Source organism: Heterodontus francisci, chromosome 12 (genome assembly GCF_036365525.1).
Source record: "Heterodontus francisci isolate sHetFra1 chromosome 12, sHetFra1.hap1, whole genome shotgun sequence".
Lineage (NCBI taxonomy): Eukaryota > Metazoa > Chordata > Chondrichthyes > Heterodontiformes > Heterodontidae > Heterodontus > Heterodontus francisci.
In genome coordinates, this window is record NC_090382.1 from 51,323,984 (window position 1) to 51,349,108 (window position 25,125).

The following is a 25,125-nucleotide window of genomic DNA, read 5'->3' on the forward strand; positions in this document are numbered from 1 at the left end:
GTCGTATACTGAATTATTATGCAGGTAATCCTCAAGTTTACCGCTGATGATGGAAATATCTACAGTAATAACACAGGGAACATGGGGTATCCAAGGTAGAAATACACAGGAGATGAGCAGATATAGGCAGAGGTCGTGGAATCCATAGGGAGCTGGTAATTAATGTAACAGTAAAGGAAATGGGAAGGGGTATTCATATTAATAATGCAGGGGACGGTGTAAGTATTGTAATACAGTGGCGCGAGGGTATCCACAGTAATCAAGGGAGGGAGTAACCACAGTAATACAGCAAAGAGGATATCTGCAGTAACAATAATGGCCTCAGGAAAGGTGATCAATACTGGCCAGTGGAAACATAATCCAGCCAGTCCTGTCACTTAGTGTCTTTGCACCTGAAAGAACCAGCATGATTTAAAAGTCTCTTCGAAGGCCCATAAACATGTGTAATTAGTGGAAATACACAATGGTGATCAATTTTATCTGGGGGGGTGTGGGTAGTTTTCTGGTTAGCACACAAGGTCACAGAAACTAGATTTACGCTGAATGTAATATGGAATATGGGCCAAAGGCAGGTATGTGGAGTTAGGCCGTGAATCAGCCATGATCTCATTGAATGGCGGGATAGGCCCGAGGGGCTGAATGGCCTACTCTTCCTATGTTCCTATAATTCCATGGTCTTTTGTGCTGGTTTGGCCGATTTTGAGTGAATTGTGCTGGAAATAATAGCGCAACTTAGTGGAAAGCCCATTCCCTGAGATCAGTTGGACTATGGGTAATAAAAACAAGAAATGCTGGAAATACTCAGCAGGTCTGGCAGCATCTGTGAAGAGAAGCAGAGTTAACGTTTCAGGTCAGTGACACTTCATCAGAACTATGATTAGCCTGGTACACTAGCAAGTGAAGTTTGCAAGGTGTACATACATTGCGATGATCAAAATGCAAATCATGGGGGAATTGGAATTAGTGGCATGTCACTTGAGAAATTGCTCTTCAAAATTAGTACTTTGAGTGATTGTCAGATTATCCAGAAAAGCAAACCTGATTTGAAGGCAATGCCCTTAGTTATTACACACTCAATTGCATGAAATCACAATGAACTGTATTCCTACTGAATATCTAGAAGTCCAAACAATGTTTGTCATCGAGAGATACAGCACTGAAACAGGCCCTTCGGCCCACCGAGTCTGTGCCGACCAACATTAATCCCATATTCTCTACCATTCTCCTACCACCTACCTACACTAGGGGCAATTTACCTATCAACCTGCAAGTCTTTGGCTGTGGGAGGAAACCAAAGCACCCGGCGGAAACCCACGCGGTCACAGGGAGAACTTGCAAACTCCACACAGGCAGTACCCAGAACTGAACCCGGGTCTCTGGAGCTGTGAGGCAGCGGTGTGGTGAATCCTCAACTTGAAAATACTGCCCTTTGCTGCACCAGACTTTAATTCCTTCTCATTATACTAGCTATACTTGTTGCCTCAGTAGGGGTGACTGACAATTTGAACCATTCAGTAACAAATTAGAAAATAATTTTGCTCAGTGTAGAGGGTGAAGGAGGTTCTGCTTTTTCCCTCCAGTATTTGTAGTGGTCCATGTAAACTTGAGGCAGTCAGTATTTATAATTTTGTAGTGTTTTAGTGCTTAGTGTGAAAAAGTAGAAGTAAAACTTGCAACAAACTAAAAGGTAGATATAAATATTCTAGACCTAAGATATGGCAGTAAAGGTTATATGTCTGAACTACAGTATGTGGGAGTTTGTGGACAGTGAGACTGTCTGTCTAATGCAGACAGATCCACAGTAGGTGCCTCTGTTTCATATCTCCCCGATTCAGAGTCGTTGAACTGGAATGGAAATTGGAGATACTCCGACGCAGAAGGGAGGGAGAGCAGTATCTGGACAGTTTGCTGCAGACATTGATTACACCATGTAGAGAGGTGCAAATTTTTTTAAATTAATTTCATGGGATGAGAGCGTCGCTGGTCAGGCCAGTATTTATTGCCCATCCCTATTTGCCCATGGGAAGGTGGTGGTGAGCTGCCTTCTTGAACCGCTGCAGTCCATGTGAGCTAGGTACAGCCACAGTGTTATTAGGAAGGGAGTTCCAGGATTTTGACCCAGCAACAGTGAAGGAATAAAAACAAGAAATGCTGGAATCACTCAGCAGGTCTGGCAGCATCTGTGGAAAGAGAAGCAGAGTTAACGTTTCGGGTCAGCGACCCTTCTTCGGAACAGTGAAGGAACGTTGATTATAGTTCCATGTCAGGATGGTGTATGGCTTGGAGGGGATCTTTCCAGTGGTGGTGATCCCACACATGGGCGGCACAGTGGCGCAGTGGTTAGCACCGCAGCCTCACAGCTCCAGCGACCCGAGTTCAATTCCGGGTACTACCTGTGTGGAGTTTGCAAGTTCTCCCTGTGTCTGCGTGGGTTTCCTCCGGGTGCTCCAGTTTCCTCCCACATGCCAAAGACTTGCAGGTTGATAGGTAAATTGGCCATTAGCAATTGCCCCTAGTATAGTTAGGTAGTAGGGAAAATATAGGGACAGGTGGGGATGTGGTAGGAATATGGAATTAGTGTAGGATTAGTATAAATGGGTGGTTGATGGTCGGCACAGACTCGGTGGGCCGAAGGGCCTGTTTCAGTGCTTTATCTCTAAACTAAACTAAACTAAATCTGCTGCCTTGTCCTTCTAGGTGGTAGAGGTCACAGGTTTGGATGTGGCTGCCTGAGTAGCCTTGGTGCGTTTCTGCAGTGCCTCTTGTAGATGGTACACACTGTTGCCACTGTGCGTCAGTGGTGGAGGCAGGGAATGTTTGTGGACTGGGTGCCAGTCAAACGGGTTGCTTTGTCCTGGATGGTGTCGAGCTTGAGTGTTGTTGGAGCTACACCCATCCAGGCAAGTGGAGAGTATTCCATCACACTCTTAACTTGTGCCTTGTAGATGGTGGACAGGCTTTGGGGAGTCTGGAGGTGAGTTACTCGCCACAGGATTCCTAGCCTCTGACCTGCTCTTGTAGTCATGATATTTATGTGGCTACTTCAGTTCAGTTTCTGGTCAGTGGAGTGTATACTGGATGGTTTTCTAGACCAATACGTTGAGGAACCAACTAGAGAAAAGGCCATCCTAGACTGGGTATTGTGTAATGAGAGAGGAATAATTGACACTCTGGTGGTGCAAGACCCCTTGGGGACGAGCGACCATAACATGATAGAATTCTTCATCAAGATGGAGAGTGACGCAGTTGATTCTGAGACAAGGGTCCTGAATCTTAGTAAAGGAAACTAAGACGGTATGAGGCGCGAGTTGGCCATGACGGATTGGGAAACGTTACTTAAAGGAATGACGGTGGATAGGCAATGGCAAACATTTAAAGAGTGCGTGGATGAACTGCAACAATTGTTTATCTCTGGCGCAAAAGTAAAACGGGAAAGGTAGCCAAACCATGGCTTACAAGGGAAATTAGAGATAGCATTAGATCCAAGGAAGAGGCACATAAATTTGCCAGGAAAAACAACAGACCTAAGGATTGGGAGCTGTTTAGAATTCAGCAAAGGAAGACCAAGAGATTGATTAAGAAGGAGAGATTAGAGTACAAGAGCAAGCTTGCAGAGAACATAAAAACTGACTGTAAAAATTTCTATAGGTATGTGAAGAGAAAAAGATTGGTGAAGACAAATGTACGTCCCTTAGTCAGAAACAGGGGAATTTCTTATGGGGAATAAAGAAATGGTTGGCCAACTAAATGCATACTTTGGTTCTGTCTTCACAAAGACGGACACAAATATCAGACCAGAAATGTTGGAGAACATGAGGCTTAATGAGAGAGAGGAACTGAAAGAAATCCGCATTAGTAGAGAAATGGTGTTGGGGAAATTGATGGGATTAAAGGCTGATAAATCCCAAGGGCCTGATGGTATGCATCCCAGAGTTCTTAAGGAAGTGGCCCTAGAAGTAGTGGATGCATTGGTGGTCATCTTCCAAGATTCCATAGACTCTGGAACAGTTCCTACAGATTGGAGGGTAGCTAATGTAACCCCATTATTTAAAAAGGGAGGTAGAGAGAAAGCAGGGAATTATAGACCAGTAGGCCTGATGTCGGTAGTGGGGAAAATTCTAGAGTCCATTATCAAAGATTTTATAGCAGAGCACTTAGAGAACTGTGGTAGAATCGAGCAGAGTCAGCATGGATTTACGAAAGGGAAATCATGCTTGACAAATCTACTAGAATTCTTCGAGGATGTAACTGTTAGAGTTGATGAGGGAAAGCCAGTGGATGTGATTAATTTTGGACTTACAGAAGGCTTTCGACAAAGTCCCACATAAGAGATTAGCATGTAAAATTAAAGCACATGGGATTGAGGGTAGTGTATTGCGATGGATAGAAAATTGGATGGCGGACAGGAAACCAAGAGTAGGGATAAATGGGTCTTTTTCCGAATGGCAGGCAGTGACTAGTGGGGTACCGCAGGGATCGGTGCTAGGACCTCAGCTATTCACAATATACATTCATGATTTAGATGAGGGAACTAAATGTAATATCTGCAAATTTGCAGATGACACAAAACTGGGTGGGAGAGTGAGTTGTGAGGAGGAAACCGAGGCGCTTCAGGGTGATTTGGACAAGTTGAGTGAGTGGGCTAATGCTTGGCAGATGAAGTATAATGTGAGGTTATCCACTTTGGTTCCAAAAACAGGAAGGCAGATTATTATCTGAACGGCTATAAACAGAGAGGGGAATATGCAGCGAGACCTGGGTGTTCTCGTACACCAGTCGCTGAAGGTAAGCATGCAGTTTCAACAGGCAGTAAAAAAGTCAAATGGTATGTTGGCATTCATAGTGAGAGGATTCGCGTACAGGAGCAGGGATGTCTTGCTGCAATTATACAGGGCATTGGTGAGGCCACAGCTGGAACATTGTGTGCAGTTTTGGTCTCCTTATCTGAGGAAAGATGTTCTTGCTTTAGAGGGAGTGCAGCAAAGGTTTACCAGACTGATTCCTGGGATGGCGGGACTGACGTATGAGGAGAGATTGAGTCAGTTAGGATTATATTCGCTGGAGTTCAGAAGAGTGAGGGGGGATCTCATAGAAACCTATAAAATTCTAACAGGACCTGACAGGGTAGATGCAGGAAGGATGTTCCCGATGGTGGGGGAGTCCAGAACCAAGGGTCATAGTCTAAGGCTACGGGATAAACCTTTCAGGACTGAGATGAGTAGAAATTTCTTCACCCAGATAGTGGTGAGCCTGTGGAATTCTCTACCACAGAAAGCATTTGAGGCCAAAACATTGTATGGTTTTGAGAAGGAGTTAGATATAGCTCTTGGGTCTAAAGGGATCAAAGGGTATGGGGTGAAAGCGGAAACAGGTTACTGAGTTGGATGATCAGCCATGATCATAATGAATGGCTGAGCAGGCTTGAAGGGCCGAACGGCCTACTGTTCCTATTTTCTATGTTTAATGGTAACCCCCACCCCCAGGATGTTGATAATGGGGGATTCAGTGATCGTAATGCCGTTGAATGTCATGGGGAGATGGTTAGATTCTCTCTGGCTGGAGATGGTCATTGCCTGGCATTTGTGTGGCACAAACGTTACTTGCCACTTATCAGCCCAAGCCTGGATTTTTTCCAGGTCTTGCCGCATTTCTACACAGACTGCTTCAGTATCTGAAGAGTCGCGAATGGTGCTGAACATTGTGCAATCATCAGTGAACATCCCCACTTCTGACCTTATGATTGAAGGAAGGTCATTAAAGAAGCAGCTGAAAATGGTTGAGCCTAGGACACTACCCTGAGGAACTCCTGCAGTGATGTCCTGAAGCTGAGATGATTGATCTCCAACAACCACAACCAAATTCCTTCGCGCTAGGTACGATTCCAACCAGCGGAGTTTTCCCCGATTCCCTTTGACTCCAGTTTTGCTTGGGCTCCTTGATGCCGTACTCGGTCAAATGCTGCCTTGATGTCAAGGGCAGTCACTCTCACCTCACTTCTTGAGTTCAGCTCTTTTGTCCATGTTTGAACCAAGGTTCTAATGAGGTCAGGAGCTGAATGGCCCTGGCGGCACCCAAGCTGAGCGTCACTGAGCAGGTTATTGCTTAGCACGTGCCGCTTGATAGCACTGTCAATGACACCTTCCATCGCTTTACTGATGATCAAGAGTCGACTGATGGGGTGGTAATTGGCCGGGTTGGATTTGGCCTGCTTTTTGTGTACAAAACGTACCTGGGCAAATTTCCATATTGCTGGGTAGTTGCCAGTGTTGTAGCTGTACTAGAACAGGGTTGGTGTGACCAATAAGTGTACAGAGTAAGGGGAACCCAGGTGAGATAGAGAACAATAGGGTCTGCAGAAGCTGCTCCTATTCAACAGGTATAATGTACTTGCTCCCTCTGTGATTCAGGATAAAAACTGTCAGAAGGACAGCCAGAATGCAGATCATGGCAGCTTGGAGCAGGAGGCTGGCGGAGGAGGGGAGGAGTAATGTGGTAGTTTTAGGGGATTCAATAATTAGGGAGGGAAGCTGTATTCTTCGTGAGCAGGATTGAAAGTCCCATATGGTATGTTGTCTAATTGGTGCCAGGGTGAGGGACATCTTGATTCGGCTTGAAAGGTTATTGGAGAGGTAGGAGGAGGATCCCGCCATTGTGATCCATGTTTAGATCAACAGCATTGGGTAGGCAAGCGGTCCTGTTTGGGGAGTACTAGGAGCTAAATTGAAGAACAAGGCCTCATGATAATCTCCAGATTATCATCCGATACCTGAACCACATGCAAATTGGGATAGGGATAAGCAGATTAGCGAGGTGAACACGTGGTTGAAGGAGTGGCGTGGGAAAGAAGGGTTCCATTTTGTGGAACACTGGCACCTGTATTGGGACAAGAAGGAATTATCTCATTGGGATACCTGAACAGGGCTGGAACCAGGGTCCTGGTGGAAAAGATAAATAGGGCGTTCCTATGGATTTTAAGCAAGATAATGGTGGTGGGGGGAGGGTAGGAGGGTGGAATAGATAGTATAGATAGTAGTTCCAGAACAAATGCAAGAGAGTAGAGTAAGAGTCAGATATTATTCTTTAGGTGCTACAGATAAAGGGAAAGTTAAGTGATTAAACCAGGAGAGAGAAGTAAGAATCATGTGAGTGAAACATTAGAACAGAAGAACAGGTCAGAGTGTGTGGCCCAAATAAGCGTTCTTTATACAAACACAGAGTAAAAGGAACAAGTTGAATGAATCGCAGTTGCAAATTCACCTTGTAGAATATGACATGGCAACTATTACTGAGATATGGCTGCAAGTTGGTCAGAACTGGGAACTAAATTTACCAGGTTATAAGGTCTACAGGAAAGATATGGAAAATGGTAGAGGGGGAGGACTAGCATTGGTGATTAAGGATGAAATTACTTCAGTGATCAGAGGATATAATGACAGGTACGCAGGCAGGAGACTTTATGGTTAGAATTAAGAAGTAGAAAAGGATTTAAGACAGTTGTGGTAGTTGTGCATAGGCCCCGTGGTAGTAGCTATGAAGTGGTAGATTGCATAAATGCAGAGATTGAACAAATGCGCAGCGACAACAGAGTGGTTTTAATGGGGGATTTTGACTTCCATATGGATTGAAATAAGCAGACTAGAACATATCAGAAAGGTAGTGAATTTCTTGAGATTGTTTAGGATAGCTTTCTGCAATATGTCCTGGAACCAACAAGGAGCCTCGCCATATTAGATTTAATAATAAGATCTGATTAATTTGAGATATTAAGTTCAATGTAGTGTTTGAGTGGGAGAAACACAAAACAGCTACTAAGATTCTGTGAAAATTTATTATGTAAAAGAGAAAATGATCAGTGGGAAGTATTCAAAAAAGAATTTGTGGTACAGAATCCATGTAATACCCCAAAGAAGCAAGAGCTCTACTTCCCAAAAAAGGCATCTATGGACAACTAAAGAGGTAAGAGACAACATAAAACTAAAAGAACTAAAAGAAAATGCATATAAAAATACAAAAAATAGCACAGGTCCTGATGAATGGGAAAGAAACAAAGAACAGTAAGGGCTACAAAAAGGAATATGTAAAGAAAATTGCAAGGAGTATCAATCAACACAAAAAAAAATTAGCAACTATTAGGAAAAGGAGGGTGGTCAGAAGCATTGTGAGCCCCTTGAAAACTGGTAAAGGTGATGTCAATGAAAAGAAGGAAGTGGCAGGCTTGCTGAATAACTACTTGGTGTCAGTATTATAGTAGGGGAAGAGGCCAGTATGCCAGACATCCCAAGAAAACTAATATTGAATCAAGGATAGGGACTGACCAAAATTAATGTGAAATCACAGTAATCAATCAAATAATGGCAATGAAGAATGTCAAATCCCCAGGACCAGATGCTTTTCCTCCCAGAGTTTTAAAGAAAGTCAATGAGGAAATGTCCCAACTATAAGTTACGTACGAGCTCGGAACAGGAGTAGGCTATTCAGCCCCTCAAGCCTGCTTCGCCATTCCATAAGATCATGGCTGATCTGTTTGTGGACTCGACTTTGACTCCCTTGTTTGTCAAGAATCTGTCTACCTTTAAATGCGTTCAATGACCCTGCCTCCATCGCTGTCCAGGGAAGAGAGTTCTACAGACTCTCAACCCTCTGAGAGAAAGAAGTTTCTCCTCATCTCCCGTCTTAAATGGGTGACCCCATTTTTTTTTAACTTTGCCCCCTAGTTTTAGTCCATACCACAAGGGGAAACATCCTTTCAACATCCACCCTGTCAAGTCCCCTCAGGATCTTATATGTTTCAATAAGATCGTATCTCATCCTTCTAAACTCCAATGAATACAGACCCAACCTGCTCAACCTTTCCTCATAAGATAACCCTCTTATCCCAGGAAACAGTCAAGTGAGCCTTCTCTGAACTGCTTTCAGTGCAATTATATCTTTTAAATAAGGAGACCAAAACTGTGCACAATACTCTAGATGTGGCCTCACCAATGCCATGCGCAATTGTAGAAAAACATCCCTGCTTTTATATTCCATTTCTCTTGCAATAAATGACAACATTGCATTTGCCTTCTTAATCACTTGCTGTATCTGCATACTGACTTTTTGTGTTTCATGTACTAGGACACCCAGAACCCTCTGCATCTCAGTTCTGCAATCTCGCTCCATTTAAATAATATATTGCTTTTCTATTCTTCTGGCCAAAGTGGACAAGTTCACACTTTCCCACATCATACTCCATCTGCCAATTTTTTGTCCACTCACTTAACCTATCTATATCCCTTTGCAGACTCCTTTTGTCCTCTTCACAACTTACTCCCCTACCTATCTTTGTGTCATCAACAAATTTAGCAACCATACATTCTGTCCCTTCATCCAAGTCATTGATGTAGATTATAGAGTGTGAAAATAGATAAGTCCCCTGGGCCAGATGGGATTTATCCTAGGATTCTCTGGGAAGCCAGGGAGAAGATTGCAGAGCCTTTGTCCTTGATCTTTATGTCATCATTGTCGACAGGAATAGTGCCGGAAGACTGGAGGATAGCAAATGTTGTCCCCTTGTTCAAGAAGGGGAGTAGAGACAGCCCTGGTAATTATAGACCTGTGAGCCTTACTTTGGTTGTGGGTAAAATGTTGGAAAAGGTTATAAGAGAGGATTTATAATCATCTTGAAAAGAATAAGTTCATTAGCGATAGTCAGCACGGTTTTGTGAAAGGTAGGTCGTGCCTCACAAACCTTATTGAGTTTTTTGAGAAGGTGACCAAACAGGTGGATGAGGGTAAAGCCGTGGATGTGGTGTATATGGATTTCAGTAAGGCGTTTGATAAGGTTCCCCACGGTAGGCTATTGCAGAAAATACGGAAGTATGGGATTGAAGGTGATTTAGAGCTTTGGATCAGAAATTGGCGAGATGAAAGAAGACAGAGGGTGGTGGTTGATGGCAAATGTTCATCCTGGAGTTTAGTCACTAGTGATGTACCGCAAGGATCTGTTTTGTGGCCACTGCTGTTTGTCATTTTTATAAATGACCTGAATGAGGGTGTAGAAGGGTGGGTTAGTAAATTTGCGGATGACACGAAGGTCGGTGGAGTTGTGGATAGTGCCGAAGGATGTTATAGGTTACAGAGGGACATAGATAGGCTTCAGGGCTGGGCTGAGAGATGGTAAATGGAGTTTAATGCGGAAAAGTGTGAGGTGATTCACTTTGGAAGGAGTAACAGGAATGCAGAGTGCTGGGCTAATGGGAAGATTCTTGGTAGTGTTGATGAGCAGAGAGATCTTGGTGTCCAGGTACATAAATCCCTGAAAGTTGCCACCCAGGTTAATAGGGCTGTTAAGAAGGCATATGGTGTGTTAGCTTTTATTAGTAGGGGGATCGAGTTTCGGAGCCACGAGGTCATGCTGCAGCTGTACAAAACTCTGGTGCGGCCGCACCTGGAGTATTGCGTGCAGTTCTGGTCACCGCATTATAGGAAGGATGTGGAAGCTTTGGAAAGGGTGCAGAGGAGATTTACTAGGATGTTGCCTGGTATGGAGGGAAGGTCTTACCAGGAAAGGCTGAGGGACTTGAGGTTGTTTACGTTGGAGAGAAGGAGGAGGAGAGGTGACTTAATAGAGACATATAAGATAATCAGAGGGTTAGATAGGGTGGATAGTGAGAGTCTATTTCCCCGGATGGTGATGACAAACACGAGGGGACATAGCTTTAAGTTGAGGGGTGATAGATATAGGACAGATGTCGGAGGTAGTTTCTTTACTCAGAGAGTAGTAGGGGCGTGGAACGCCCTGCCTGCAACAGTAGTGGACTCGCCAACTTTAAGGGCATTTAAGTGGTCATTGGATAGACATATGGATGAAAATGGAATAGTGTAGGTCAGATGGTTTCACAGGTCGGCGCAACATCGAGGGCCGAAGGGCCTGTACTGCGCTGTAATGTTCTATTCTATAATTTTATTATAAATAGTTGAGACTCTAGCACTGATCCTTGTGGCACTCCACTAGTTACAGCTTGCCAACCTGAAAACAACCCATTTATGTCTACTCTGTTTCCTGTTAGCTAACCAATCCTCTATCCATGCTAATATGTTAACCCCGTACTGTGGGCTGTATTCTGTTTAGTAACCTTTGATGTGGCATCTTGTCAAATTCCTTCTGGAAATCCACATCCACAGGTTCCCCTTTATCCATGTTGCTTGAACTCTAATAAATTAGTTAAACACTATTTCCATTTCACAAAACCCTGTTGACTCTGCCTGATTGCATTGAGATTTTCTAAATGACCTGCTATAACCTCCTTAATAATAGATTCCAGCATTTTCCCTATGACAGATGTTAAGTTAACTGGCCTGTAGTTCCCTGCTTTCTGTCTTCCTCCTTTCTTGAATAGTGGAGTTGCAGTGGCTATTTTCCAATCTGTTGGGAGCTTTCCAGAATCTAGGGTATTTTGGAAAATTAAAACCAATGCATCCACTATCTCAGCAGCCACTTCCTTTAAGACCTGAGGATGAAGTCCATCAGGACCGGGGGACTTGTTATCTTTTAGTTCTAATAATTTTTTCAGTACCCTTTCCCTGGTGATGGTAACTGTTTTAAGTTCCTCCCTCCGTTTCAACTCTTGATTCACAGTTATTTCTGGGACATTATTTGTATCCTCTACAGTGAAGACAGATGTAAAAAATCTGTTCAATTCCTTTACCATTTCCTTATTTACACCCACCTCAGACTCTCACTCTGGAGGACCAACACTCACTTTACTTGCTCTTTTTAAATACCTGCAGAAACTCTTCCTATCCATTTTTATATTTCTAGCTAGCTTTCTCTCGTACTCGAATTTCTCTCTCATTCTTTTAGTCATTCTTTGTTGTTTTTTATATTCTGTCCAATCTTGACCTGCCACTACTCTTCTCTAAATTGTACGTTTTTTCTTTCAATTTGATGCTATCCTTAACTACTTTCGTTAGCTACAGATGTTGCATCCTTCCTCTCGAGTCTTTCTCACTGGAAGTATCTTTGCTGAATGTTATGAAATATCTCCTTAAATGTCTTCCACTGCATCTCTACAGACCTATCCCTTAATCTAATTTCCCAGTTTACTTTAGCCAGCTCTGTCTTCAAACCCTCATAATTGCTCCTATTTAAGTTTAAAACACTAGTTTCCAAAGTTTGCTTGATTCGGAAACAGTTCTTTTAGATTGAAAAATTGCATGTGACTTTGTACTTAAGAAAGGAGAGAGCGGGAAACCAGGGAATTATAAATCAGTTAGCCTAGCATCTCTTCGGAAATTGCTGGAGTATATAGTTGAGGATAGGGTGATTGAACACCTTGAGAACTTTCAGCTGATCCGAGAAGAGGCAGTGTGGATTTGTGATGGTCAGTCTTGTCTGACAAACCTAATTGAATCTTTTGAAGAGGTAACTAAAGTAATAGACAGGAATGTTTATGGATGTTATTTATATGGGCTTCCAGCAGGCATTTGATAAAGTCCCTCAAAAGCGACTGTTTGCTAAAGTTGAAGCCCATGAATTGAAGGCAAATTATTGACCTGATTAGGAAATTTGCTGAGTGGCAGAAGACAGAGTAGGGATAATGGGCAAGTGTTCTAAACAGGTGTTCTGATTGGCAGAGTGTGACTAGTGGTGTCCCAAAAGAATCTGTTTTGGGGCCTCAACTATTCACCCGTTATTAATGGCTGATGGGTGATTGGATAGAAAACCACACATCTAAATTTGCTGATGACACAAAGTTAAGTGCTATTGTAAACAGTGTATATGGAAGTGTAAAATTACTAAGAGATATTGTTAGATTAAGTGAATGGGCCTAAAATAAAAGATAGACCCAGGGTACTTTCTAAATGGTGAAAAGATAGAAAGGTCCAAAGAGACTTTGGGGGTGGAGGGGCAGGTGTCTAGGTACATAGATCATTAAAATGTCATGAACAGATACTGAAAATAATCAGAAGACTAATGGAATGCTGGCTGGCCTTTATAGAATACAAGGGGGTAGGGTCATGCTTCAGCTATACAAAGCCCTTGGTTAGACCACATCTGGAGTACTGAGAGCAGTTATGGCCCCACACCTTAGGAAGGATATATTGGCATTGGAGGAAATGCAGCATAGAATTAAAAGAATGATAACTGGACTCCAAGGGTTACATGATGTGGTGAGATTGCACAAACTAGGGTTGTAGTCCCTTGAATTTAGAGGGTTAGGGGTAATTTGATCGAAGTTTTCAAGGTATAAGGGGAACGGATCAGATGATAGAGGGAAACTTTCTGCTGGTTGGGAAGTATAGATCGTAGTCTAAAAGTTAGAGTTAGACCTTTCAGGAGTGAAATTAGGAAACACTTCTATACACAAAGGGTGATAGAAATTTAGAACTCTGTTCCACAAACAGCAATTGATGCCAGATCAATTGTTAATTTTAAATTTGAGATTAATAGAGTTTTGTTAACCAAAGGTATTGAGGGCTATGGGAAAAGGTAAGTTATGTGAATTTAGGTTGCAGATCAGCCATGATCTCATCAGCCGCTAAGAATGGGGACTCAGGCTGCTCATTCTCTTCTCTTACAACCCTTGCAACTGGAAGAAGGAGAATTCTTCACCCCATTTAGCATGAGCTAGATAGCTACACTGTCTGGTCATAAGCTAATAGATGTTAAGGTTTGGCATTAGAATTGACAAAAGGAAAAAGTGATTAATATTTCAATTGAAGTAAAAGTTCGTATTCATGAGGTACACATCCTAGTTCTAACAGATGCAGATTGGTCTGCTGCTGTGATTATGCTCCAACTAAGTAATTAACTTGGTCTTCAATTACAGAACAAAAAATTATTGCAATTAAGAACAAGACATCTATCACTAGTGGTTAATTTGTAGTGTGACTGAGCGAATTAAATGGTTGAATTTTATTCAGATGTATTTCAAATATACACTTGTATATTTTTATTACACATTTTTTGTACCCACACCTTTATTGAAAAATGTCATATCTTGTATACAAATTATAGTATTGATTACAAATTTCAAGCAGCCCATTTCAGACTAGTTACAACAGTTCAGAAGTGTTTTGGTACAAGTGCATGAAATCTGAATGCTCCACAAGCTGCTCCAAATATTTTGATCTGTCCCATAAATTAAACTGTTCAGAGCTGGTTGCATTGATGTAGTCTGTCAAAAGCCAAGGGCAATGTTTTATGAGAAAAGTCTAGAGTGGTTCTTCAGAAATCAATCCTATGAAATTATAAATAAATATGAATAATCACTGACCAAATCCTGGGGACTCTCAAATTACTTTGCTTTCCATGTTTTTTTTTATGTTGCATGATGATGCTTTCATAGGAGGAGCTTGCAATAATTTTAACTGAATTTTTGACAATCTTTCATTTGCCTCATTTTCCCATTATGCGGCCTTGTTGGTTTGCAGCGACTATGGCTGATCTGAGCAGCAACAGATCATCAAAGGTTGAGGAAGACGGCCTCTTGGTTCACTACTCTGAATTAATCTTAATTCAAAGTTCTTTTTATATTCCCATAAATATTTTGCTGAATGTGAAATCATAAACCTAATTTTTCTCTTTCTATTCCTTCTCTCTCTTTCTCTCATTTATTTATAAACTTACATTTTTCAGAAATGTTGTGCTGTAAAACTTTTCCTTCCAGTGTGAAACTTTTCTTTGTTTATATGAGCAAACACTTTTGATAAAATGTATTTTTGGATTCGACTGATTTTGACAGTTGTATTCATTATGTCTTGAAGAAAATAAACATCCAAAAAATTGAATGAAGGATGAGCGTGTGATTTTTAAATTATTTAATGGCGGTATCCTACAGGATAGCTTGAAATAATTCTGACTTTATTTTGATTACTGGAACTATCCCATTCACAATATTCTTAGATGTCACTTTGTAAATCGTACTGACTGTTTTAAGCTACCTTATCATTTGATACATTAACAGTGTACTGGTGCTTAAATCACACTTCAATTTTTGTTATAAAATGAATTTTACCTTCAAGATGTGTCTATCTGAGGCTATATGGATTGTATTATGCCTGCTTTTGGAAGGTACAGCAACTAATATAGCAGTGCTTTGTACTGTTGAGTCACATCTTTTAAACCTCAGTGTTTTCTAAATGGAGTTTTCTTCTTCCCTATTACTTACATTTACTTCCCTCTTTTGATGTGATTGGAGATTAGGATAACAAATTACTTTTCCTTATGTTTTTTAATATAGATGTGCACTTAAAATTGAATTTCCATTCTGACAGGAAATGTTTATCACATGTAATTGAGTTTTTTAAGAAAGCATTTTCTTTTTGCTCCCATATACAGGAGTTCTTACGGAATGTTATGATGAGCTGGGAAATAGGTATCAACTTCCAGTCTACTGCCTTGCACCTCCAATCAACATGATTGAAGAAAAAAGTGACCTAGAGACACTAGACATCCCAGAACCACCACCTAATTCTGGACAAGAATGTCAGCTCCGGCTGCGTCTCTCCACAGGCAAAGACCTGAAACTTATTGTCTGCAGCACAGATACAGTCTATCACATGAAACGACGTTTGCACACAGCGGAGGGAGTAGAGCCCTCCAGCCAGAGATGGTTCTTTTCTGGCCGACCACTGACAGACAAAATGAAATTAGAAGAACTGAAAATCCCCAAGGACTATGTGGTGCAGGTCATCATCAGCCAACCTTTGCAGACCCCTACCCCTGTGGAAAACTAACTGACCCTTTTTGAATCACGTTATTAGGCTTTTACTCATTTCTACACAAGAACCTTCATTCAGTGTCACCTGTGTGGTCTCATCTGTGATGAAGACTTCCAGAATCGTGTTCCTATAGATCCATTTAAGTGTAGAGCACAGCAGTTTCTACCAAGAAAGCAACTCAGGAGAGGCTCCAGTTCACTCAGATCCTTCACGGATTTGTTTTTTTATTGGAAGACTTTGTTACGTGCATAATTGGCCTAGACAGATTTCTTTCAATAAAGGAGTTGTGTTATGTTCTATGAAAAAAACTCAGTAGTATAAGTGTGGCTACCATTTTATGCATTATTTAGTTGCAGTGCTACAATTTTCTGTTTTTAAATCATACATGGCTATTTTTAAATGGTGCATTCTTAGTGTATGATCTTGTGCATTGACAATATCATGGCAATAGAAGGTTTTCCTTCAGGGATAATTTCAGTGAGACTGAATCAGTTGAACTTATTTCAGGTTTTCAGTTACAGTTAGCAAAATCATTTTTTTCTGTATTACTTTCAGCCTGCATAAACCTGGGGAATCATGTTTCTGGATGAATGGCATTAATTTCTTGTAAATTTAGGAGTATACAGTAATGCACAAGTTTCCACTCTGATTTTTTTTTAGCAAAACAGTCATGCCTCAGTCTGTGCTAAGTTATCAGATCTTGGGTGGGGATCATTTTGGGATGTTAAAATCAGCCTTGGTACATCCATCTAAAGAGGGGTAAAAGCCATGTTTCACTCTTTTGATTGCAGTTCATTGACTCCTGATACAAAGTGCACGTGTAGATGCTGGTGAGACAAGATTGGACACAATAGTGATATCCCACATGGTCAAATAGTTTGCCAACAGTGTCATAAAAAATTGGGTGAAGTATAAGAGTTCCCTGTGTCTGTAAAACTGCATCCCAGTATAAATAGATACATTCAGTAAAAACAGGGAAGAAAATTGGGTTTTAAAAAATCAGCAATTAGCTACATAGAAAGTAATTGGTCATATTCTATTTGATCAACTCATCAACAGCAATGATACTTGTTAATTGATGCTTTGTTTTGAAAGCTAGTTATTATTCAAGAGCATAACTTTTTAAGCATTGCAAAGACTGCAATGTATAACCATATATCAAGGTAATGGCAGCTGAAGCCTTAACTAATGTATGTATTCAGTTCTGTTTTACCAGGGTCATCACCTGAATGTTGCAAATCTTTACAATGACAATGTTGTAAGAAAAACGAACAAATTGAAAACCACACTTTTTACTTTTTTGTATCCCATGATTGAAAGAAAAGCTATTCAATAACTTCCAATATGTAAAATCAAAATTGCAAACTCCTTACAAACAATTTTTGTTTTTTCTTTGATTTACTTCTTTCCCTGTAGAGTGTAGTTTGGAGCAATGGATGACTGGTATTTGAGTTTAAAATTACAGGGCTTAGACGCCAAGATCTGTCTGCCATTGCTGAGATAAGTATCCATTTTAAATTGAAACATTAATTAGTGTTCAGCGGTTGCACAGTATTGTAATTTTAGGAGAAGAAAACTTGCTTTCAGTGAACCTAATTATTTGCAAAATAGAATATACCATTTGTGGTTGAGCACTGTTGTTTCATGGTTGTGCTGGAATATGTAGAAGTGGTCCAGGAGCTATGATAGAAAATCAGCAGAGTGAAATAAACTAAGTCACAAAGGGTCAGTTTTTCCAATATGTGCTCTAGTTAAGATGTACACTTCAGGTAAATATCTGAAAGAGCTTATTTTGAATTTTGTAAACGCAGATTGTCCCTAGGCTGAGACAGCTAAGGGACTGCCTGCCTGTTTCCAACTCTCAATTTGGGGCTCTGCAAAACAATTTGCTCATGTGTATGTGAGGATGCCTGGGAAATATTTGTTCCATCCCTTTTGTATCAACTTATCACTTCCCTTAAACTGCATATTAAAGATTATGAATTTGCTGTGACAGGAATTGTTTAAGGGTGCTTTATGCAGTCTGATATAAAAGACGAATTGAAACTCAAAAATATTAGAGCAATATAAATTCCATGTAGAGCTTGTAGATAATTTTCAAAGGTCATAAAATATATTGGCCTAGACTTTGCTGCAGTAATGGTGAGGCTGTTGACTCTCAACATTATTACTAGGTAAAACTGACAGCAACTTTTGACATCCATTGTTAAATATGGATATCTGGAAGATGCTGTTAGTGATGCCCTGCTGCTCCACATGGTGAGCTGTTGAAATCTTTGCTGATGGAATCAGCACAGAGATTACTGTAATGGTGTGAATTTAGGCTCGTTACCTACTATTCTCACAATAAAGACAGATGAAAAGTTAGGGCTTGTACAGTCAGAAGTAACTGAATTTTTAACAGCATAAAAAGTGCTAATGCTGCACAACCTCTTTGGCCCTGAAAGGTTAATGTTACAAGTGTGGAGTCACGCTCTCAGAAGAAAATTAATGTTGCAGAGTTTTTTTTTTAAAGTGCTTTTTCTGGTTAATATCCCTCCCTTAATCCCCACATGTATGTCTCAATCCTTATTTTGCTTCCTGTGCAATGATTTAAATGTAATTTGTATTTCCTGTACTTTTACTTCCTACATTGCAGTCTATGTTGGTGAGGATTCTTCAATCTGATTGGTTGAAGAGTTTTTCTGCTGCTTGACCTGCTTACAGACAGCACAGATTCCCTAGAGGGCTCCACATTGGATCAGAAGTGTGAAAACTGACAAGCCCGCAAAAAGTCTCTAGGCAATTGTACACAAGGTGTATGGTGAAAACTGTTCCTTCGCTGCTCACAGCAAAATCTGAGCCCTTAACTATTTTTGTCATCTTTCAGCAGTAAGCTTGGTTATGTTGATTGCCTTAAATAATTCTCCTGATCACCAGATGTTACTGTGTTACATTCTGATCCAGTTACTTTGAGCAAATAACCTGACGTGGTTTCCACATGCAGTCTGGTTAACCTCAACAAACCTCAGTTATCACTCAGTCTATTTGGGGAAATAATTTTTGAGCATCAGTTATTAATTTCATAAAATCTGAAGTTTCATTGAAAAACTTTAAGTGAAATTGGGTTAAACTTATTTTGAATTCTAAGGAAATCTCTTCATTTTCAACACTGAACATGGTTGAATTGAAAACTAATCTGTACAAGCATCTGTCAGATCTGAGTCTGCATACTGAAAGAAGAAAAGTGGAAACATTGTTTTTCAGCAAGTGATTATTTCTTTTTCTTCAACTGAAATGACTGATACACTTTGAGAAAACTCAATCGTGACATTGGGAAAACAAAGCTTTACTCCTATTGTAATGTAAATTTCAAATTCCTTTTAAAATAGTGTCCTTTATCAGTTATAACTTGATATATTTCACATTTGTTTCCTCAGTTTGAAAACCAAGCAGCCACTGAATTGTATACATGGGAGTCTTCAGTGCAGTATTGTCAGTAAGTGAATTATGTAACTCCAGTGAAGCATAAAAGGAATGACCGTTTGGGATCACATTCAAATCATGAACTTATGTATGTTAATATAGGCCAGTATTGTGCCTGAGGCATGCAATACTGTTTTAATATCAAAAACTTTATATTTATTATCTTTTGTAAGAAAGTTACAGAGATACTACTTTGTGCATTACTGTTCACTAAAAAGTAGCTGGGAATGCTATTAATCTTTCTGTCCTCATGTTAAACTTGGAGTTTTTTTTAATTATTTGGTGATAGATTTCTAATTTATATCACTTTGGAACGGAATGTTGTCTGACAAAAGTTTGGTCAACAGTGTTGGCCTTCACTTATGTATTATCTTTTAGCCATTAGACGCATTAAACATTCTGGATAAGCTGTTCTTTGTATTGGACAGTTGGTTGAACAAATGTAAACTCCAGTATAATACTGGAGGATTGACTGGCATACTATTACTGACCGGTCAGATATTACTTTCCCAAGCCAATTATCTAAAAGATTCAGTCTCACTGACAAAAAACTGTTCTGAAAAGCATTTCTGACATTTAAGATTTTCTTTGCAGTATTTATTCCGTTGATCTTTATGCTATTTAGGGATAGTATATTTGTTGAACTGGAGAGAGGACAGCAGTTACCCCTTAATCATAAAGCACAACATTTTACTTTTATACGTCAAAAGGTCACAATGTTTTTAAATATCGAAATGTTTTCAGCATTTCTTAATAGTACTGGGCTTTTGGATTGGTTTTTACAGTACATGCATATCTGCAAAAGAAAAGTCTTAAAATTAGTTTTTGGTCATGCTTTTAAACTGCCATACTGCAGGCTAACACTGTTTCCTCTTTAAGGAGCAGTTTTTTTATGTTTTGTAACTGTACATTTGAATTTTCACAGATGAAGTTGGGACAGTGTCCACTGATACTTTATACACTTTCCAATACAGTTTGTGCTCTTAATGTGCAGTGCACTGTTATAAGATCTATACATTGTAATCAATGATTATTTGTCATAAAAGACCAATGAATGTTTGGTAATAGATGCTTTATAATGGATGAATAAATAAACCAAATCGTTGTAATTGCAGCCCATCAATTAGTTTTCTGAATTGCAGTTAAACTCCAGTCCCATTTAATTATTTGATTATCATAAGGAATGCTGTTACGATACAATTTTCTCTTTTGGGGAAAGGTCAAGAAAAAGGGTAACACATGATAATAAACTATAACTTGCCCTTCCACTATTGTGTGTGTGTGTGTTTATAAAACTGTTCTTACAGTTCAGCTTTGTTTAACTTTAGTTTCGACATATTCATTTACATTGCCTGATCACTTCATTTAAATGCAGAGGTACAACCTGTAACACTTATTCATATTTATAGTCAAGAAAATGGAACAGGCAAGTTTTCTGCCAAAAAAATCTCAGATCATTATCCAGTACAGATAAATCTAACCCATATTGCTTCTTGTGGCAAATTGAAATAATAAACTATGGGGAAGAATTACTTCGGTTGCTATATACAGGAAAATCATAAACTTATTCATTTGGAATACATTCACAATGTCAGTACATAATGATTAAAGCAATACTTTCCCCTATTTAACTTAACTGAGCCTTATGTATGAAGCTCTATGTATAGTGAGAATTGTTCAAATTTTGATGAGCTTTAGAATAATTTGAATATTAGTTATGGGAGAGAAACATTAACATTTTAATCTTTAATACTTGCAGTAAGTGTAAAACATCTTTTATATAAAATGCTCTATGCCATCTGAAATTGTGTGCTGCGTGAGGGTGGGAGGAGAATTATTGTGCAGCTAACACCAACAAGTGATTTTTTTTTTCCCAGAGGTGTCCTGAAATAGCAAGTTGACAAATATGATAAAGGCCTCCTATAATGCCACCATATTAAGCAAGGGTCGTGGAAGACCATTTTTATTGCTAACACCAGCTCCCTTATCAGAAACACAAAAATGTGGGTCTATGATGCTGTCACCCACATAAAAACTATTTTTAGGACTGTAAATACAGGCAACCCATGCCTAAGTGCTCTCCCATAATTTAAACATAAATCTCCTCTTTGGCCTCCTTGTCTCTCGAGACAAGGAGGCCAGAGTGCCTAGAGGTGGTCAGTGGTTTGTGAAGCAGTGCCTGGAGTGGCTATAAAGGCCAATTCTGGAGTGACAGATTCCTCCACAGGCGCTGTAGATAAAATTGGTTGTCGGGGCTGTTACACAGTTGGCTCTCTCCTTGCACTTCTGTCTTTCCTGCCAACTGCTAAGTCTCTTCGGCTCGCCACTCTTTAGCCCCGCCTTTATGGTTGCCCGCCAGCTCTGGTGATCACTGGCAACTGACTACCACGAATTGTGGTCAGTGTCACAGGACTTCATGTCGCATTTGCAGACGTCTTTAAAGTGGAGACATGGACGGCTGGTGGGTCTGATACCAGCATCGAGCTCGCTGTACAATGCGTCCTTGGGAATCCTGCCATCTTCCATGCGGCTCACATGGCCAAGATATCTCGAGCGGCGCTGGCTCAGTAGGGTCGAAATGCTGGGGATGTTGGCTACCACGAGGACTTCCACGTTGGAGATACTGTCCTGCCACCTGATGCCAAGGATTCTCCGGAGGCAGCGAAGATGGAATGAGTTGAGACACCGCTCTTGGCTGACATACGTTGTCCAGGCCTTTTTTTTTTATTATTCATTCATGGGATGTAGGCGTCACTGGCCAGGCCAGCATTTATTGCCCATCCCTAATTGCCCTTGAGAAAGTGGTGGTAAGCTGCCTTCTTGAACCGCTGCAGTCCATGTGGGGTAGGTACACCCACCGTGCTGTTAGGAAGGGAGTTCCAGGATTTTGACCCAGCGACAGTGAAGGAACGGCGATATAGTTCCAAGTCAGGATGTTTTGTGAATTGGAGGGGAACTTGCAGGTGGTGGTGTTCCCATGTATTTGCTGCCCTTGTCCTTCTAGTTGGTAGAGGTCGCGGGTTTGGAAGGTGCTGTCTAAGGAGCCTTGGTGCATTGCTGCAGTGCATCTTGTAGATGGTACACACTGCTGCCACTGTGCGCCGGTGGTGGAGGGAGTGAATGTTTGTAGATGGGGTGCCAATCAAGCGGGCTGCTTTGTCCTGGATGGTGTCGAGCTTCTTGAGTGTTGTTGGAGCTGCACCTATCCAGGCAAGTGGAGAGTATTCCATCACACTCCTGACTTGTGCCTTGTAGATGGTGGGCAGCCTTTGGGGAGTCAGGAGGTGAGTTACTTAGAACATACAGCACAGAACAGGCCCTTCGGCCCACAATGTTGTGCCGATCCTTTGTCCTCTGTCAAGGACAATTTAATCTATACCCCATCATTCTCCTTTATCCATATACCTATCCAAAAGCCTTTTGAAAGTCCCTAAAGTTTCTGACTCAACAACTTCCCCGGGCAAGGCATTCCATGCCTCGACCACTCTCTGGGTAAAGAACCTTCCCCTGACATCCCCCTTATATCTCCCACCCTTCACCTTAAATTTATGACCCCTTGTAACGCTTTGCTCCACCCGGGGAAAAAGTTTCTGACTGTCTACCCTATCTATTCCCCTGATCATCTTATAAACCTCTATCATGTCACCCCTCATCCTTCTCCTTTCTAATGAGAAGAGGCCTAGAATGTTCAGCCTTTCCTCGTAAGACTTATTCTCCATTCCAGGCAACATCCTGGTAAATCTCCTCTGCACCCTCTCCAAGGCTTCCACATCCTTCCTAAAATGAGGCGACCAGAACTGCACACAGTACTCCAAATGAGGCCTTACCAAGGTCCTGTACAGCTGCATCATCACCTCACGGCTCTTAAATTCAATCCCTCTGCTAATGAACGCTAACACCCCATATGCCTTCTTCACAGCCCTATCCACTTGAGTTGCAACTTTCAATGATCTATGCACATAGACCCCAAGGTCTCTCTGCTCCTCCACATGCCCAAGAACCCTACCGTTAACCCAGTATTTTGCATTCATGTTTGTCCTTCCAAAATGGACGACCTCACACTTTTCAGGGTTAAACTCCATCTGCCACTTTTCAGCCCAGCACTGCAACCTATCCAAGTCCCTTTGCAGACGACAATAGCCCTCCTCGGTATCCACAACTCCACCAACCTTTGTATCATCTGCAAATTTACTGACCCACCCTTCGACTTCCTCATCCAAGTCGTTAATAAAAATCACAAACAGGAGAGGACCCAGAACTGATCCCTGCGGCACGCCACTGGTAACTGGGCTCCAGGCTGAGTATTTACCATCTAAGACCACTCTCTGCCTTCTATCAGTTAGCCAATTCTTAATCCAACTGGCCACATTCCCCACTATCCCATGCCTCCTGACTTTCTCCATAAGTCTACCATGGGGGACCTTATCAAATGCCTTACTAAAATCCATGTACACCACATCCACTGGTTTACCCTCATCCACTTGCTTGGTCACCTGCTCAAAGAATTCAATCAGGCTTGTGAGGCAAGACCTACCCCTCACAAAACCGTGCTGACTGTCCCGAATCAAGCAGTGTCTTTCCAGATGCTCAGAAATCCTATCCCTCAGCACCTTTTCCATCAACTTGCCTACCACCGAAGTAAGACTAACTGGCCTGTAATTCCCAGGGTTGTTCCTATTCCCTTTCTTGAACAGGGGCACAACATTTGCCACCCTCCAATCACCTGGTACCACCCCCGTCAGCAGAGAAGATGAAAAGATCATTGCCAACGGCTCTGCAATTTCATCCCTTGCTTCCCATAACATCCTTGGATATACCCCGTCAGGCCCGGGAGACTTGTCTATCTTCAAGTTATTCAAAAACCCCAACACATCTTCCCTCCTAACGAGCACTTCCTCGAGCTTACCAGTCTGTTTCACACCGTCCTCTTCAGTAATACACCCCTTCTCATTCGTAAATACCGAAGAGAAGTACTCATTCAAAACCTCACTTATCTCTTCCGGCTCAACACACAGTCTCCCGCTATTGTCCTTGACCGGACCTATGGTCCCCCTGGTCATCCTCATATTTCTGACATACGCGTAAAAGGCCTTGGGGTTTTCTTTTATCCTACCCGCCAAGCATTTTTCATGCCCTCTCTTAGCTCTCCTAATCCCTTTCTTCAGATCCTTCCTGGCCATCTTGTATCCCTCCAGAGCTATGCCTGTGCCCTTTTTCCTCAACTTTATATACGCATCCTTCTTCTTCCTAACAAGACTCTCAACCTCTCTTGTCAACCACGGTTCCCTCACATGACCATCCCTTCCCTGTCTGACAGGGACATGCTTATCAATGGCCCCTACTATCTGCTCCTTGAAAAAGTTCCACATTTCGACCGTGCCCTTCCCTGCCAGCATATGCTCCCAACTTATGCTCCTCAGTTCCTGCCTGACAGCATCATATCTACCCTTCCCCCAATTGTAAACCTTGCCCTGTTGCACATACCTATCCCTCTCCATTACCACAGTGAATGCTACAGAATTGTGATCACTATCTCCAAAGTGCTCGCCCACCAACAGCTCTATCACTTGCCCTGGTTCATTACCTAGTACCAAATCCAATATTGCCTCCCCTCTGGTCGGGCAGTCTACATACTGAGTCAGAAAAGCTTCCTGGACATACTGCACAAACACTACCCCATCCAAACTATTCGATCTAAAGAGTTGCCAATCAATATTTGGGAAGTTGAAATCCCCCATAATTACTACCCTGTGACTTCTGCTCCTTTCCAAAATCTGTTTCCCAATCTGCTCTTCCACCTCCCTGCTGCTATTGGGGGGCCTATAGAAAACTCCCATCAAGGTGACTGCTCCTTTCCTGTTCCTGACCTCAACCCACAGTGCCTCAGTCGGCAGATCCTCCTCGAAAATTCTTTCAGCAGTTGTTACACTATTTCTAACTAACAATGCCACCCCC

General features: G+C 41.4%; 1 protein-coding gene across 1 annotated transcript in view; it reads left to right on the plus strand.

Annotated features, from left to right (window-relative positions):
- The window catches only part of ubtd2 (ubiquitin domain containing 2), a 166,789-nt gene extending 146,358 nt beyond the window's left edge, over positions 1-20,431 (plus strand). Inside the window, exon 3 of the mRNA XM_068043406.1 lies at positions 15,323-20,431. Coding sequence (XP_067899507.1) covers positions 15,323-15,720 — 398 coding nt within the window. The 3' untranslated portion in view covers positions 15,721-20,431. The remainder of the gene's footprint in view (positions 1-15,322) is intronic.
- Positions 20,432-25,125: the final 4,694 nt, after the last annotated feature.